This window comes from Cynocephalus volans, chromosome 3 (genome assembly GCF_027409185.1).
Source record: "Cynocephalus volans isolate mCynVol1 chromosome 3, mCynVol1.pri, whole genome shotgun sequence".
Lineage (NCBI taxonomy): Eukaryota > Metazoa > Chordata > Mammalia > Dermoptera > Cynocephalidae > Cynocephalus > Cynocephalus volans.
The window spans coordinates 178,736,071-178,754,352 of record NC_084462.1 but is presented as its reverse complement, the minus strand read 5'-3'; the positions used below and the strand labels follow the sequence as shown (position 1 = coordinate 178,754,352).

At 56.6% G+C, this 18,282-nt stretch overlaps 1 protein-coding gene across 2 annotated transcripts in view; it reads left to right on the top strand.

Moving 5' to 3' along the window:
- Nucleotides 1-317: 317 nt before the first annotated feature.
- The window catches only part of CCDC85C (coiled-coil domain containing 85C), an 82,208-nt gene continuing 64,243 nt past the window's right edge, over nucleotides 318-18,282 (top strand). For both annotated transcript variants that reach the window (XM_063090521.1, XM_063090520.1), the window contains exon 1: nucleotides 318-1,124. In XM_063090521.1, coding sequence (XP_062946591.1) covers nucleotides 332-1,124 — 793 coding nt within the window. In that variant the 5' untranslated portion in view covers nucleotides 318-331. The remainder of the gene's footprint in view (nucleotides 1,125-18,282) is intronic.

The window sequence follows — 18,282 nt, the reverse complement described above, 5'->3', positions numbered from 1 at the left end:
CCGCCCCGTCCCCGCCCGCCCGGGGTGGGCGGGGCGGCTGGGGCTCCGGGAGCGGGGCCGGGGGCGGGCCTCCGCCTGCTGAGCCGGAGCCGTGAGAGCGCCCGGCACGGCGGCCGCCGACGCAGCAGCGGTCCCCGCTCCTCCAAACCCGCGGCGCGCGGGCTCCCGGCGGCCCCGGCGGGCGCTGCGTGAGAGCGCGCGAGCGGCGCGGGGCGGGCCGCACGCGCCCCCGGCCGCCCTCCGCCCGCGCGCGGACCGGCCCAGCGTAGCCCCGGCGCGGGGAGCGCCGGCCCGGCGAGGGCGAGGGCGATGCCGCGGTGACGGCCGCGTCATGGCGAAGCCCCCGGCGGCGGCGGCGGCGGCGGAGGAGCTGAGTCAGGTGCCGGACGAGGAGCTGCTGCGCTGGAGCAAGGAGGAGCTGGCGCGGCGGCTGCGGCGCGCCGAGGGCGAGAAGGTGGGCCTCATGCTGGAGCACGGCGGCCTGATGCGCGACGTGAACCGGCGGCTGCAGCAGCACCTGCTGGAGATCCGCGGCCTCAAGGACGTGAACCAGCGGCTGCAGGACGACAACCAGGAGCTGCGCGAGCTCTGCTGCTTCCTCGACGACGACCGGCAGAAGGGGCGCAAGCTGGCGCGCGAGTGGCAGCGCTTCGGGCGCCACGCGGCCGGCGCCGTGTGGCACGAGGTGGCCCGCTCGCAGCAGAAGCTGCGCGAGCTCGAGGCGCGCCAGGAGGCCCTGCTGCGCGAGAACTTGGAGCTTAAGGAGCTGGTGCTGCTGCTGGACGAGGAACGCGCGGCGCTGGCGGCGGCGGGGGGCGCGGGCGGCGCGGGCGGCGGTGGCGGCGGCGGCGCGGGCTCCCGCAGCTCGATCGACAGCCAGGCCAGCCTGAGCGGGCCGCTGGCGGGCGGTGCGGCGGGCGCGGGGGCCCGCGACGTGGGCGACGGCAGCAGCACGTCGAGCACGGGCAGCGGTGGCAGCCCCGACCACCACCACCACGTCCCACCCCCGCTGCTGCCCCCCGGGCCGCACAAGGTCCCCGACGGCAAGGCCGGAGCCACGCGCCGGTCCCTGGACGACCTGTCGGCGCCGCCCCACCACCGCAGCATCCCCAACGGCCTGCACGGTAAGGGCGGCACCGGCCGGGCAGCGCGGCTCTCCCGGGCCGCAGCCCCTTCCCCTGGCTGGGGCCTGTGCCGGGTCCGGGAGTGGTGAGAGGAAGGGAGTTCCCGGCCACTCCGTTCTTGGCTGGGAGCGGCCGCCGCTCCGGACCCCTCCTCCAGCTGGCATCGGATCCCGGGCAGGGGGATCCCGCACCCACCCGCGGTGGGGCTTTGGGTGGTGGTGGCCCGGTCCAGCTCAGAATCCGCAGCTGGCACGTGTCCAGAAAAGTTTCTGGCCCGCGGAATTGTGCGTATGCGCGTCCGGCACTGCGGCACTGCTGGGGGCGCCTCTTTCCAGTCTGGAAATCCTTGCTCGGCAGCAGGAAGCTCTTCGTGGAAAAAAATGAAAGGCCCCTTGAGCACAAGTGAATTTCCCTTCTTACTTGGAGCAACAGGCGCCTTCCCAAACCCAAGCAGCGCCCACGTGGGTGCTGTGGCTGGAATTCCGCCTTTGCTGCTTCTGTGCTGTGCGGAGCACAGGCAGCCTCGCTGCGACTCCGAGGCAGTTGGCCCAGAGGACCTGGAGCTGAGAGCCTGCCTGGTCTCCTATAAGTTCTGCACTTCTGGTCGGGGGCTATGCACTTGAAATGGATCCTGGCTTTTCTCTTCCATGTGCCTCAGTTTTCTTGAGGTTTGAGGTGGAGATAAAACCTCTGAAGGGATTTGTAAACTGTTGATCGCCTTACAGGAAGTGCTGTGGTCATCTGTGGCCAGGGTGTGGGCGGGAGGACTTTTGGCCGCAGGAAAGCTCAGGGACTGTCTTCCACGCCTGTGTTACTGTTGGGTCCAGTGCAGAGGGTGCCCACAGCTTGGGCCTGTGGGAGCCCAGCAACCTGCTCCCTGTGCCAGCCCTCTGCTCAGTCACTCTCTTCCCTGCCTGACCCGTGGATGCGGTGCCTCCCTGTTCTTCCACATTTTTGGTGGCTTGGTTCCCAGTTTTGGGTGGCAATTGTGACTGCTTGAACTATTTGCCTGAAGGTGGAGAATAAACAGCCCTTTCTGGTTCCCTGTAAAGCCTTTCCTAATTCAGAGAAAATGTATCTAGGCCATAAATAACTGCCCTTCCCCAGAGTGACAGCCTGAGCTGGGGAGGAATGTTTTCTCTTTGGTTTGGTGGCCAAGTGGCCTCTGCGAGTTGGGGTGGGAACTATACCTGTGGAGGTGGGGTGACGGTGCAGCATAGTTTTTCCTTTATTTACCATCCTGAGCCTGTGAGTTCAGGGCAGGACTGGGTTTGGAGGGATATTTTGTTACTGATTAGTAATCTATGACTACAGCTCAGGTTTCTCTTTGTAACTCTGTATCCATCCCACTTCCCACCACAGGCTGCTTAAGGCCAGTGGGAATGGCTCAAAGTTAAGTGGTTTAGTTTGTTGGGGATGCACCCTGCTGTTTAGAGCACTGCAGCCTCTTTGGCCTCGACTTCCTGGGGGCTTTGGGAGGGTCAGTTATCTGGGCCTCAGTTTCCCCAAGTGCAGCACAAAGGAGCAGATTGCTGCAGTCCTCTGGCTGGGAAATGAAATATTTATAATTTTCAGCTGTGTCATCAATGACACTTGGCGAGAGTGAGTCTCTGCAGGACACTGGGTTCTGTCAGGTTTTGGACAGGGAGACGCTGCCCTGTCTGGCTCAGTGTTTCAGTTGCCGCAGTGAATAATGCAGGAGGACTGGACTGGACCTGAGGTTTTCCACCCCACTTGGAGGGTGGGGGTTGAGGTGTAGGGTTTCCCACAGAATCCATGCTCTCCGAAGTCCACTTGGAACAGGACTGCTGCAAATTTTGTGGCAGCAAATATTTGCTTTGGGGTGAAATGAAAATTCAGCATTATTATCACAAATTTCAGTTACAGTCATGATTGTCTTTGTTTAGTTTTGTCTCTTAAAGTCATGTGTGGCCTTGAGATGTTTTCCCACCAGTATGAGTAGAATGCCTGGAAGCAAGGAATGGCCAGTCTCTTAGAAACTAGGCTTTTCAGTTTTGGGACCTGGAGCTTTAAGTTGAGTTGAAGATTGTGCCTGAGCTGAGAGGGATAATGAGCTTCCATCCGTCCATCCAGGTGGTGGCAAAAGTGGAGTCAGGTCCTGGGGCTTGTGCCTAATGAACTTGGCCTCAGTCCATCCTCATGGGAAGCCTGGGGAGGTAATGTTATCCTCATTTCACAGACAGGCAGGTGGAGGCTCAGAGAGGTTCTGAGCCTTGCCTGGGAAGGCAGCTGACCTTGTAAGTGTCCGTCCTGGGAGGGATGTCCACTGGGGTCAACTACTGCTCAGGCCATGGGCTGGCTTGCGTCCCTGGCCTGTTGTCATTTGTGCCATTACTATTAACAGGGAACATTGGTGACTCCGTATTGATTCCTGACTCAGGTTTGCCCTCTTTCTCCCTTGCTGGGAAGTGTCACTTACTTATCAGTGACCACTGAGTAGATGATTGATAACCCCATCACCAGTGTCAGGCTGTCTTGAGTTTGAATCTCAGCTTCTCCATTTATCTTGGGCAAGTTCTTTTGCTTTCTGAGCCTCTCTGCTCCTCTTCTGTAAAGTGGGGTAGAACCCAAAGAGCCCCTTTATCCACACAATGTCAAGTAGGTCAGTATCTACACACAGTAGGTCTCAAGTTGTTAGAATCCTTAGGCACTTGCCAAGCAGGCTTTTGTTTTCTCTTCAAAGTTGTTCGCTGTTTAGACAGCTCCCCTGGATGTTTGCGAGCAAGCCGCACGTGAGGCTGCACCTGCTGAGGAGCTGGGGAACACGTTCCTGCAGTCCCCTCGTTCCCTCGGGGGGGTTGCGTGCTGCCCTGGAAGGCCTCAAGTGGCAGTGGTGGGAGGGGGCCCATCTGTATTCAAGGCGGTTCTTGGTGGAGGCCGGGCCGGCGGCTCTGTGAATGCATATGCAAATAGACCTTTCTCCTTGGCTGTTTTTGGTGGAAGTTTGGGCGGGGCTTACTGAAGTCTGGACTAGGGTGCTCATTGCTCCAATCCGGTGTGGCACCTTGAGGCAGGTGAACCCCAAACACCAGAAAATCAGGTTTTCCCCCTTGAACTGATGTGATTTTCAAACAAAAGAAGTTTCAGCTCTTTCTCCACCTGCCCCTCCCCCGTTCCTTGTGGCCCTTTGCACCCCTCCTCCTTGCCCCCAGGCACGTCCTTCTCTCACCCTCAATCCCCACTCCCTTCCCGTGAATGGGGCCTGTTTACTTTTTAAAGTTTGGATTAAAATTTTGAGCTTCTCAAAACAAGATGGGTTTGTTCTCTTGCTTGTGTTTTTGTTGGTTTCAAAGGGAGGATGAAGCGGGGGTGGTCTGGGCTTTTAAAAAAAAAGAGCACGCTGGCCCTGAATAGGTCTTTTCTGTGTGGCTTCCCCGCTCAGCTAATAAGGCACTTTTCCTAAACCCAGCCAGGCCCCAGAGCAAAGGTCAGTGCAGACAATGCGGCGGGTTAGATAAGCCTTTCCCCCTCCCTCCGCAACCCAACCTCGAGGGATCCTTCAGTGGCCTTAGGGTGCTGGGTCCCCAGGGCCACCCACGAGAGGAGGGCTGGCCCTGAGGAGCTCACAGGCAGGTGACCCAAGGAAGGGCCATGGTGTGCCTAGCACTTCACAGTTTACTACAAGGAGTTTCCCTGTCCCAACTCCATTCAGTGCAGAGCTTCCAAATGGTCCTGGGAGGAAGGTCTCAGAACCTCTGTATCATAGATGGGGAAACTGAGGCTTAGAGAAGTGCGGTGGCTTGCTCTGGGTCCCACGGGGCTGGTTGGGGGACCTGTGTCAGAGGTCTGAGCCTGTTGCCCTGGGCCTGCTGCGCAGGGAGCTCCGGGGGCAGCCGTTTGCATGACAAAGGTATGGCCCCCTCTCCCTGGGATGCCAGACCCGGAGTCTAATCCCTGCTGTCCTGTTCCCCTGCATGAAGCAGCGCAGCCTGTGAGGGGTGTCCTTTCCCAGTTCTTGTTTTTTTTCCCTCACTTCTCTGCACCAGGCTGGCTGCCCACTGCAGTGGTGGCCCTGCCAGACTCCTCAACCAAACACAAACTTGTTTTAACATTGTCCCGGGATCACAGGATGTACAAGAAAATCAGCTGTTGCTCATAATCTGTTTTCCACCTGTGGGGATTTTCGTTGCCTTCATTTGCACAGAGTTGAAAGTCTAGGAACTCAGGCAAGTTCCTGAACCTCTAGGTCTCTGTTTTCTCATCTGTAAAGTGGAAAAACATTACCAACCTGTGGGTTGAGGGAAGAAAGAGCGAGCGTGTAAACTTTGCAGTGTAGCTAATTCCTCTTCTGCCAGCTGGAATACTCCGCATTGGGCATGCTTGGGGGCAGCGTAGCCTTCTGGTCAGTGCCGTGGGATTTCAGAGCTGAGAGGTAGCTAATTCCCATCTCCCTGGTGCATGATGATGAGGGGACCCCAGTGGCATCCCCAACGGCTTGAGGACAGAGGAACAAGCTCATCTGCTAAAGGGATGGGATACTCTTTTGATCATAAAAAGTCAGGAATCATCCCCCTCTTCTAAGCACGTGCCCAGAACTGGTCACGGTCACACGTTCTCCGCAGCTGTCCCTTGCCCCACAGGCAAAGAGTTCTGGGCAGATCTGGATCTGGGTCACCTAGGGAAGGATGCCTGCTCTCAAGCAAGTTGCCTCCAACCTCCAGCTCTCCAGGGAGCAGGGCAGAACGATCAGGAGTTTATTGATTCACCTGTAAGTGTTCTTGGGTTTGCCCGTATATGCTGTTTAAACAGAGGTGTGGAGCGTCATTTAACTCAAGCAGAGGCCACAGCCCTGGGAAATAAGTGAGGGCCTGTCCCCTTCCTTTTTCCTGACTCCTCAATGGCTGGAGACATCCTGCTGTTTCCTCACTTCTAAGATGGGCATTTCCCCTTCTCCCTTGTGGTGTGGGGTGTGTCTTAGAATCCGTGTGTGTATTTGCTGTAGGCTCTTCCCTCCACACTCGGGAGAGCTCAGTTAAGTAACTGTGCATCTGCGGCCGACGGTGTCTCAGGATGGAGGAAATGCCATGCCTGCCAGAGCCGGAGACCTCTGAGCAAGCTGCACACAAGGGGACTTGGAAGGGAAGGGGACCCGCCCCAGGGTTGGCCACACAGGGTTGGCGCTGGAGCCCCCGCCATCTCTGTCATGCTATTGCTGTCTATAGCAATAGGCCCTGGTCCCCTTGACTCTAGCCTTGACAGAGTGGCAGGTTCCAAAAATGTCTTTTGGGTGGAACCAAATGTGTGCCTGGTACCATGCTAAGAAGAGCTACTACTGCACTTTATCTCACTTGCTTTCCATAATAGTTGGGATCCCTGTTTTGGCTGAGGATGGGGATTGTGTGGGGTTGGGGACAGGCCCAGAAGCTCCCATCTGCTATCCCTGGAGCCTGTGCTGGCCAGCACCTGCCCTCCTGGAGTGATTATTCAGCGTGGCCCTTTCCCTCCCGGAAGTACCTGAGTTTGGCCTACCACAACTTCAGGTGTGCTGGGAGCTCAGAGGAGAGGCAGCTGGAACTGGGAGCTGAGATGGGCCCCGGGGGTGAGAAGGTTAGTGGAAGCGAAGAGAGCAGGTGGGAAGAGATGCGTAGCAGGAGCTGCAGCTGGAGCAAAAGCACATCTTGGGACAGGGGTGACGGGTGAGTGGGGGCCTTGGGACCAGGGCTGGGTAGTGGGTAGGGCCGGGGCAGGTGGGCTTTGTGAAGCTCCCCTCGGTGCCCCTGAAGTGGGCTCTTCCTCTGGTTGTGGGTAATTCTGGCTCTGGCCTTTTCTGCTGGCCTTTTCCGAGCGGATCCAGGGTTATCTATTAGGGGTCCACATGGAAACCAGAACCTTTCCATAGCCTGTCCCCTCTCTTTCCCCTTGCTCCTCACTTGATAATACATGGATAAATCGTCTGCTAGGCCTGAGTGTGGCCCTGGTGGCCGACCTGCTCCCCACACCTGGGGGTCTTGGGGACCCAGTTGTGCTGCCCACCACGGTTCTGTAGATTGGACAATGCAGACAGAACAAACGACTTCAGCGCACCTGTCACCCAACCGTGTGCAAGTTTCTTCCTGTCTCCGGGCCCTCATTTTCCCATCTGTAAAATGGGAGGTGGGGGTGGGTGGGCTGAGGGTCCCAGAGACCCCTAGCCTCCTGCACAGACAGAGCCACAAGCAAAGAGCTGCCTCCATTGCCCTTCCTGCCTCTCACATTTGGGTCCTGAGAGCCAGCTGTGTTTTGTATTTCTGGAGATTCTCTCCCTACACCCTGAAGGGGTTTGTCTCTTGCCTGGTGGTTGGTCTTCCCCTTATGGGAGGTCTCAGGAATGACCATGGGGTGGTGGGGAGGGTGTGGCTGCTCTGGGGCCTTGAGACGGTGACTGGCTGTGGCTGAGACCCCCGCCTGGGCCAGCCTCTCCTCTGAAGGGCCCAGGTGGAATTACCTGCCTGCCCTGTCTGATTGCTTTGCTTGAAGACCAGGTGATGGGTTTAGTGCCAGAGGAGAGTATTGAGCCCTGATTCCGGGTGTGGGTTTGCTGGGGACAAGGCTGCCTGTCCCTGGACTTGAGGTACTTCCATTTGCTGGCTTGTCTGTCCCCCAGTTGTAACTTTCTTGAGGGCAGAGCCAAGTCTTCCTGGCACGTAGTAGGTGTTCATTCAGTTGTGGGAGGGAGGAACAGGGAGCCCTCGGAGGCACTGGATGAGGTGCTCCCCCATCTTGTGTGTTAAACTGGATCATGGTCAAGCCACTTTGGTCACCTGCCTTTCTGTTTTCACATGCTACACTTAGCACCAGGTGGCCTTTAGCTATTTAACAAAAAAACATTGAACCTCCCCTAGAGGGTGGTGACTTGTACAACCCCACCTTCCCCAGCTCCCCTTAGTCCGTAATATAATTACTAACAAATATGCCTGTTTGCTTTTATCGGCGGTTCCTAACCATGGCTGCATATTAAATATCATTTGGGGAACTTTAAAAAATACCAGTGCCTGCACCCGACCCCGAATATGGGTCCAGTTGTTCCTGGTGGCACCAGGGGTTGTAAAGGCTCCTGGGGGGGCAGCCAGAGCTGTCCTGGGAAAACCCGGGAGATAATCTGCAGGGCCTGCTGGGGCCACCCAAGCTGGAGATGGTCCCTGTCAGCAGATCAGTGGAGGGGGGTGGCGAGGACGCTCCCCCACGTGGGCATCACAGAGCCCGGCTGGGCAGGGTTGCGAGGCCAATGTCAGTCCACGTTAGCAGTGAGGGAGAAACGGGTCTGTACATGTTGTGCCTTGCTGGCCTGTGCTGCACAGATGCCCAGGGAGATGGCTCTGGTGTGCCCAGCAGGGGCTGCCCGGTGGCCATAGGAAGCCTGCTCAGAGCCCTGGCCAGGCGTTGCTCTGGACACAGCCTGGCGTGCATCCTGCCCCCTGCCCCAACAGCTCTAATCGGCTGCCAGGCATCACCATGGAGGCAGCTACCTTCACCATCCCCATTGTGAGGTGCTGGGCTGCCCCAGATGGGGTGGGGGCCTTTTAAGACTGTTTTCAAGGGGACAGATGCAGGCAGGGCCAGTGGCAGTGAAACGACAGCTACGGAGAAGAGTTGACCCATTTCCAAAAATAGACCATCCACTGTCAGGGGAAGCATCTCTTTGTCTCCCCAAACCTGGCTTTCCGTAGGCTCCCAGGTGGTAAGGCAAGAAGGAGGCCCGCTCTTGTCTAGGAATCAGAGGCTCCGGCGAGCACCCCGCTCCCCGCCTGCCACAAGGGCCCGATTGTGTGTGGGCCCTGAATGCACCCGCCTGTCACCGCGTGCAGCACCGGCTCGGCTCTCTAATGAGCCCGCTCTGGGAGTGGCCCATTGTGGAGGGTTCCGGCCACGCTGCCCGTGCCAAGGCTCCATTTCCTGGCTGCTTAACATCTCTCGGTAGCTGGTGGGACAATGGGAAGCTCCCCCGACCCCGCCCTCTCTCCTTTTTCTGTGTTTTCCATGTCTTCTAGATGGTGCACACAGCGCTCTGGTGCTGGGACAGAAACTGAAGCCGCGAGTTTCTCCCTCTTTCAGCACCTTCTGTCTTGGCTGGCAGAGGAGGGCTCCCCTCCTCTCCCCCAGGCCCAGCTCCCCTTGCCTTGGCCCTGCCCCTCCTGAGGGACCTCTGTCCCCATTGTCTCCTGTCTCTTGTTCCTTTCGAATCTCTCCCCTGGCTCCTTCCCTGCAAATGGGCTCATGTTTCCTAGCCCCAAACAATAAAACAAAACCCACCCCCTCTGCCATCCTGCCCCCCGCTGACTTTGTCCCTTATCACTGAAGGCAGTTTCTCCCAGAGCCCACACCCTCCCCATGCGCGTCTCCTTGACCCTGGGAAAGGAAGCTCTGGCTCCGTCCAGTGGCCTCTTCTTGTCCTGACTTCTCAATGGCATTCGATGCCTCCCGGCTTGTCTTCTAGAAGAGGGTGGTGTGTAGTCACTTTCGGCCCTCTCTCCAGCCCCTCCTGTCTGTGGTGGGACACATTGCCCCAAGGCTGCACCCCAAGTCTTGCTCCTGGTCTTGAGGCTCATGTTTTCAGTTTGCTCCTGACCACCATCCTGTTGGCCCTGTGCCTTTCCTCTGTCACCTGTGTTGCTGCACCCTCTGCCTCACCAATGGCCACCCCTGCTTCAAGGTTTCCTGGCTCTCACCCTGAGCTCTATGCTAGCCGTGTGGGGCTGCTTCAATTCAATTCAATTACAATTAAGTAACGTGGAACATTTCAGTGTGTCAGTCATGCTGGCCACCTTGCACGTGGTTGGTACCTTGTTGACAGTGAGACAAGGAGCGTTCCATCATCAAGAGAGCTCTGTGGGGCAGTGCGGGTCCAGACAGTTCTTCCCTGGGTTGTGCCACTCCCACTTGTCCACAGAAGGAAGCTTGGACATCTGCATATGGTGTCAGGGATTCCTGCCACCTCCCGCCAGCCTCAGTGACTCTCCCTTTCTGGCCCTGGAGTTCTGGCCCACTTGCCCTGCAGGCACATTGCAGGCCTTTACCCGAATCGCCCTTTCCTGCCTCCTGCATCTGCTGAAATCCCACCCTTTCTCTGAGGCTTAGGCAGCTCCTGGAGGTAGACAGGCCACAGGATGTGCTGAGCGGATGAGGAACTGTAGCTCTCGTCCACTCGGCTTCTGTGGGAGCCTCAGCAGCCTTGAGCTGGACTCTTGGCAGATGCCCTGCAGTGGTGGCTGGTGGCCGTGAGCTGTGGGGTGTGTGTGGGTCCACATGTCTGTGCAGGAAACCCAAGCCCTGGGAGGGCCGCACGGCTCCAGGCTTCCCCCGGCAGAGCCCAGCCAATGGGTTTCCAGCCACCAGCTCCTTATTCTCAAAATGAGCCCAAGGCAGCTGCAGGATCAAAAAACAAAGAAAATGGCTTTTAAACTGGTGGGGTGGTGGGAGAATGGACACAGGCCAGTGCAGCCTCCCCTACCTCCGCTCCTGGAGAGGCTGCAGACCTGCCCTGACCATGTCCTTAAAGGCTTTGAGCACGGCCACTGTCCAGCCCTCTGTGCCGTAGATTCCCTGCGGTGGCGGCTGTGATGGGCAAGTGGGCAGGCGCCTCTCGGGGTTAAATGAGCCGCCTGGGTCCAGCTGTGGGCCATTACTCCAGATGGTCTCTGGCGGATGAGGCCGTTATGCTCCACACCTGGGGCCCCGGCCCTGGGCTTGCCCCCCAGCCCCCCAATGCAGCCTCATTGTGCCCTTGCCAGCTGAGCCCACTGGTGTGTGTGTGTGGGGGGGCAGTCAGGGTGACATTGATGTGATCCTAGTGGCATAGCACAGAGAGAGACTGGACCTGGAGTCAGGCAGACCCCCACCGTGCTCCCACCCCTGTCCCCTGTGAGGACCTGGGTGGGCACTGGCTTCATCCATAAAGAGGGGCTAATAGTTCGGACTTCCCTGACTTTGTGGGTTGGGAGGTTCACATGAAAGCGCCTTCTAAACCGCCTCATTCTGGAAATGCAGTGTATGGCTAGGGCCATTTTCGGGATCCTGCTGACGTAGCCAATTGTAGGTGATAGAGTTTGGATGTGTTGTCCTCACCAACACTCATGTGGATATCTGATCCCCAGTGTGGCAGTGCTGGAAGCTGATTGAGTCATGGGGGTGGATCCCTCATGAATGGATTAATGCTCTCCCTAGGTGGGGGGATTAATGAGTGAGTTCTCGCTCTATTAGTTCCTGCAAGAGCTGGTTGTTTAAAAGACCCTGGTACCTCCCCCCCCCACCCCCTTGCTTCTGCTTGCCATGTAATCTGCTTGTTTGTACCCACCAGTTGCCCTGCTTCCTTCCACCATGAGTAGAAGTAGCCTGAGGCTTGTGCCAGATGCAGCTGCCCCAGAATCGTAAGCCAAGTAAACTTCTTTTCTTTATAAATTACCCAGTCTCAGGTAATTCTGTTATAGCAACACAAAACGGACTAATACAGTAGGGCTAGGCAATTCATAACTAAAGCCAAAGTGTTTCATTATTTTAGTTTACACTGTTTTCCATTTGATTGTCAGGACTAGGGGTTAGGGCCCACAGGCCCTTCAAACCTGTTGTACAGACTGGGTCACCAGACCCCTTACACGCAGGTCCATGCTAGGTAATTGGGAAAGATCCGTTGGCAGACGACACGAGCTCAGTCCTCAGCTTCCTCAGCAAAGGTGGCGGTGGCGGCTTACAGCAGATCCAGCAGCAGATCCAGCAGCAGATCCAGCAGCAGATCTCCCCATGGCCCTCCCTGGGGTTATCCCGGGAGCGGGGGACACCATGGATCAGAGCCATTTGTCCTTTATATTTAAGTCTGATAACCCAGGACACCTGGGTGCACATATGCAATTACATTAGAAAACCAAGGAACACCTGGATGCATGTGCATAGTTACATCAAATGCTTGGCAAGATGCCAGATCCCCCGAGGGACCCTGACCATTTTCCTATATTTTCCCTAATGCAGTGACATGGTGGTGGGGACAGCCATGGCAGATAGGGAGATCCCTGATGTCAGTAGCCCTGGAGGCCCCTGACACCCCTTCCCACCCATCATGCCCCCATTCTTCTGCTGTCACCGTCTCTTGAGGGCATTTACTGGCCTAGCTGGCCCGATGGGCTGAGGGTTTCCTTGAGCCTGCCACTGACACTGCCCGCCCACTGCAGCCTTTGCCCAAAGGAATTCCTCCTGCTGATGGGGTCGGATGGAGCAGCTCTAGGAGTGTGACCAGGAGCCCCTCGGGATGCTGCCTGCCCACCTGCTGGTGTCCCCACCCTGGAGGGTGGTCCCTGAGCCTTGGTGCCTCTTTGATCTGCAGGGCCCCTAATCCCTTCCCTTTGAGTTTAGAGTTTGTCCCCTGTGAGTGCTGGCCTGGTTGTGGGCAACGTGATCTGCTCCGAAGTGTGTGGAGCTGAAATGTTGTGGGAAACCCTGGATGAAAAGACCCCTTGTTTTTGGTGCAACCCAAACTCTCTGAGCAGGAGGAGGCAGAGGGGAAGTGACTGTCTCACTGGGTCCACAAATGCTCCATGGGCAGGTCACCTGAGCTCTCAGGACCCCTGTGGCACAGGCGGGGGCACTGGAGCCTCCTGGCCTGTTATTTATTTTGGGGGTGGTGACAGAAGAGAGATGCCTGGGCCAGCTCAGGGCCGCATCTGGCCTAGGCAGACCTTGCTGCCCTTCAAGCCAGTGGTCAGCAGCCTCTGCAGCCCATCAGCTGTGTGTCCCCAGTGGATTCCTTTACTGGGGCATGTGGCAGGCTTCAGGAAACCCCGGAACCCCAGAAATGACTGTGCACTTGTGCATTTTTGCTGGGATGTGACCCATACATCACAGGCTTAATCAGAGCCTGAGAGTGGTCCATGGCTCAGGAAAGATGAAGAACCCCAGTAGGATGGTCAGTGAGGTTCCTGCCTGAAGCCTTTAAAAAAGCAAAATAAATAAATGTAATACATGCTCATGGTCAGGAAACCCCACACAGAACACAAAGGCAGAAAGTAGAATAAAATCTCAAGGTCTTCTGTGGTACCCGGGCACCCTGGACATCTTGAGTCCTGGCTGTGCCTATTGTCTGGCAGCTGTGTACCGTAAGCTCCCCCTGCCCAGCCTGTCCTCAGAGGTCACCCTTTGACACATTGCTTGTGCCTCTTTCCTGAAGTTTTTATTTATATGAGGGTTTTGGGGTTGGGGAGATGTTTTCATGCAAATCTCTGCTTCCTGGACTTCTTTCTCCTGATTTTTTTTTTTTTTTTTTTTTAGTGCCTCCATCTCTCTCAAATTTCCTTGGGCCTCAGTTTACCCATCTGTGAGATGAGGCAGTTAGACCAGATTCATGGTGCTCAGAGACCCCTAAGAAGCCCAGGTCATCGCTGGTAATCAGCCTTGCCCAGGACCTGCTCCTGGCCTAGCCTCTTTCCCCCATCTAGCCGAACCAGTACCTCTTGGTTTATTGGGTTTTTTTTTGTTTGTTTTTGTTTTTGTTTTGACATTCCTGCTGCTTTGGAGTTTAAGGACCCACAGTGGCCCAGTTTCTAACCTTAGGCCCTCACCTTCTCACCTTCCAAGTGCTTATCTGGGTGGGGGGATGATCTGACCTAGAATCAGAAAGTGGTGGCTGCAGGGATCATGTGCTACCCCAACCCCACCCCACTGAGGCTTTGCTTTCTCCAGCTTTCCCCCCACCCCACACCCCCACAATTGCCAGCCCCTTGCCAGCAGGAGCAGAATGAAAACGGCAAAGTCTTCTGATTGTCCTCTTTTGAATTGCAATCTCCATCCTTCCCTTCTTACTTCTACAGACCAGGCCTCTTGTGACTTTTGAATAGGTCTGTGGGCTCCCTTTTCTCTGGCTAAATATACATGCATCTCAAAATGGCAGGCATGGGGGCAGCTGGGGAGGGCCCAGGGGTGAGAGAAGGCAGTTTGTGCCCAGGGCCTTTTGACTCTGAAGGGTACCATGCTCTGGCCTGCGGCTGCTGTGGTGGCCTCCCAGGTGCAGGGGGGGAAGGCCACTGTTTGGGGGTTGTGTTCTGTGTCCAGCAAGGTGTTGCCCCAGTGTCATCCCCCCTCTCCCTCTGTGGTTTTCTGACTGGCAGCTTGGAGAAGTGGGAGGGATGGTTGAATGGAGAATGTGTCCTAGGAGTCCTGTGTGGGTCTTGGGGGGTGGGGGGGCTTCGAGTGAGGGGTGGCAGCAGAAGCAAGTGGGGAGGGCTGGGGGGAGACAGAAGGTGCTGAACTGGGGCAGCAGAGGCTCGCTGGGAGGGTGGTGTGGCTGTTTATTCATGTAGTAGACATTTCTGTGCCCGACTGGTGTGTGGACTCCAGGCTAGAGTGGCCGCCACCCACTGTGGTGACCCACATCTGCTCCTAGGATGAGCCTGTGGGGGAGGCAGAATCAGCCCCCCTGCAACACTGGGGAAGTCGGGACGGGCAGGGAGATCCTCAGGCTGTGCAGAGGGGCGGTTCTGCTCCCGGGTCCCTGCCTGGCTGTGGTGCCTCCCTAGAAGCGTGGCTGCCCTCGGGTGCCCAGGCGTCTGGGTCATGACTGTCCACCATGCCAGGCCTGTGGCCTTTCCCAGGTGGTGACTCAGTTCCTGCAGAACAATGAGTGAACAATGAATGATTCAGTTTGACTGGGAGTGGGTGAGTGACAGTCTGACCTTGTTGAGGAGCTGGGAGGGAGAGGCCTGGCTGGGAGCCTTGGACAAGTCTTTCTCCCTGCCCAGGTACAGCTTTGTCACCTATGAAATGGCCCTTGGTTTAGAGACCTCTAAGGGCCATCTGTAGGGGGATGGAATAAGTCCATGTATGCTGTGCTTCATTTTCTTTCCTCTTAAAAAGGAAGAAAACTAACAAAATCTCCCTCAAAGGCCTTAAACAAGACTCAGTCTGACCATTAACATCAGGCACCAAAGCTGTTTTTCGGTCACAGGCTCTGAGGGCTTTAGCAGGCGGTTAATTGCCTGGTAGGGGGAGGGGGTGTCTTGGAGACACAGTGAGCAGTGGCAGTGGGGGGTGTCAGCTGAGGGTGTCCTGGGAACTCTCCAGAAGCAGGGGGCTGCCTTGGCCCAAGCACCCTTTATTTCTGTCCTTAGATTTTGTCCTTTTAATACCCTAAGTGGCGTGAGGCCTCCAGTGGGCCTAGGAGGGGAATTTGTGGGGAAGGAGGAGGTCTCACTGGGGAGGCTGCCCTGATCCTTGAGACTGTGGGGGTGGGCTGCCAGGGGCTGGTGGGCCTGGCCAGGATCTTGGCCATTGCTCTGCATATTCCTGTCCTGTGAGGACTATCCCTCCCATTCCATCCACTGGAGCAAGCAGGACCCTGGGCCAAAGGGTGGGACCTTCTGTGAGCTGGGAGGTTTGCCTGTGGCTGCAGGGCTTGGCTGTGAGGCACCAGCCCCGAGGCCTCCTGGTGTGATCTGGGGCTCTGCCAGAGGTATGGCTTCCCCTGCTTACAGGGGACCTTGATGGGTGCCGTGGCTGGGGGTGCCTCGCCACCACTCTGAGCCTGCACATGTCGTTATACTCCATGTCCCCAGCAGCTCAGACTAGGGGGTGCTTATGTGCGAGAGAATGAGTTGGCATCTGGAAATGATGCCTCATTAAAGAGCTTTCTTTCTAAATATGCATGCATTTATCATGAGAGGCTTCCGGAGGAGGAATCCTTTTCTGCTGAGGTCTTGCCGATGTGCAGGTGGGGGGTGTGTGGGCCCCGTGGCACAGATGAAGAAACAAGCTCCCCAAGCCCATGGAATTCCACCCTCCTCCATGCCTCCCACCCTAGCATGTTCTAGTGAGTTCACCTGCATGGCATGTAGACAACTGCCCCCCCCATGCCTCAGTTTCCCACCTGTGGAAGTGGAGGTTTGGCGGTTCAGTACTCTGGGCCTTCTCAACTCCACACTGTGCCATCTCCAGTGGCACTGCCATCAGCCGTGATGGGTGTCACTGGCAGATAGGACCTGTGCCTCTAGTGCCTGCTTGTGGTCTTGTCCCCTAACCCCTAGGCTGTGCCCTGCTTGCTGGTGCTTGGGACACAGATGCGGTTTGGTGTCTCTCTGAGTTGGCTTTTGTGTGTGTGTGTGTGTGTGTGTGTGTGTGTGTGTGTGTGTGTGTGTGTGTGTGTGTGTGTGTGTGTGTGTGTTTGTGTGTGTGTGTGGAGGGCTGTGGGTGAGGTTTCTGTGGGAGCCCTGAAGGGGGTCAGGGGCCTGGTTATGGCCCAGGCAGCCCTGGACTCCCAGTGAGACTTTATTGATCAGGGGCCTTACCTATGAGGGACCTCTGAGGTCCCCTCCAGCCCTGCCTGTCTCTGGCCCTGAGAGTCATGTGGGGCCGTTGTAACTGCTTGGTCTGGGCACCACCGAACACAGAGAAAGGCAGCCTGGAAAGAAAGTCCTGACCAGAGAGGAGCAGTGACTCTGTGTAGCGAGGAGGGAGGAGGCTGCCGGTGGCAGGCCTTGGCCCCTGGGTCCCCAGCAGGGCCACTTCCCAGCCTCAGGCCTGGGGTCTGGGGCTGGGGGAAAGGGGCTGGCATCTCATCTACCTCCCTGCCATGTTTGGCAAAGGACCTGGACAGCCTTGTCCACTTGTGGGGTGGGTCCCAGGTGAGGAGGTGATTTGGTTACCTGGCTGGCACCCTGAGGATCCCTGCCACCTGAGGGGGTCCAGAGGGAAGGTCCTTAACACCTGAGGGCTGGTTGTGGGTCCACCTGTGTGATCCCAGACAAGTCACGCAGACTCACGCGCCTCACCTTTCCACCTCTGGTAAAGGGGGTTCCCATCCATTCCACATCACGGGCTGTTGGGAACCAAACAAGACATGTGTGTGGTAACAGTATCAGTAACGAGGGTCACTCAGTGCTTTCTGCACAGTCTCTCCCTTAACCCTTGCAGGGCTGAGACATGTCTTCCCTATTTGACGGAAGAGGAAACTGAGACACAAAGAGGTTATTAACTTGCCCAAGGTCCCAGGGTAGAAAGTGGCAGTGCTGGGATTTGACCCCCAGCACCCTGGTTCTGGGGTCCCCTTACCTAACCACTGCCCATGCTGCCTCTGTGTTCTGTATGTGTAAAAGCAGCTTTTCCCCTCTCAGTGATTTTTTTCTTCTTCCAAAACTCCTACCTGTTTATTGTAGAAAGTTTAGAAAAATGGCTACCTTTGACCCAGCACCCAGATGACCTCTGCATTCCACTGTGATGTGTGGCCGGTGGGGACGTCGTTAATTGGCATGTGTCCTCACTTCCGTAGGAGGACTGGCTGCTGAAATGGGCGTGGTGATGAGTCACTTCTTGTTTGGAGTGTGATTTCTGTTCCCCTCCATGGGCAGTAGGGCAGTTACGTGGACTTGAAAATCGAGCTCCGGTAGAATACTCATCCTGCAATTTTTTGGCTCCCAAGCCACGCAGGATTTGCTTTCCACAGTGTGCCCTACGTTATAGATTTCCCCAGGTGCGTCGTTCGCCCCAGATGTTGTCTCTGCCTTTGGTTTGATGTGAGTGGTGCAGTTCCCTTGTAAGCCCTGAGCTCAGCTTTTCTAATTTATCCTGGATCCCCTGACAAGAGCTGGGGGAGGCTAGAACCTGTGCTGTTGTGACAAGCCACATAAGCTTCACTGGTGGGGAACAAGGCAGCCCCCTTCTTTGTCTGGGCTCTGTGCGAGGGAGTGCGCGTGGGGATGGTGTGGTGGGAGAGGTGTGTCAAGGACGCTCACATGCTCTGGGCGTCATGCTTGTGAACATCCTTGCCCCGCTGGGGGTCGGGGTACATACCAGCTGCTGATTCACCTGGTCCCGTCAGGCCCCAGGCTCCCAGTCCCCCTGCCACCCCGGCCCTTGCTTCCCCTGTGGTGGCATCTCCGGTGAGTGCGGTAGAGTGCATTGTCAGAGCTGGGACTTTGACATCGGTGCGCAGTGAGCCAGACTGCACACCTGAACTCAGACTGCACCTGCTACTTACACGCACTGTTTTCTGTGTGTGTGTGTGTGTGAGTGTGTGCAGCGTTTCATGAGGTGTTATCACATGTATAAATTCATTATACACACTTTAAAAAATATACTTTGTTTTTTAAGACAGTTTTTAAGATTTATGGAAAAATTGAGAAAACGAAGGGTTCTTGGAAACCCGGTACCCAGTTTCCCCTACTGTTGACTGCTTATAATGGTATAG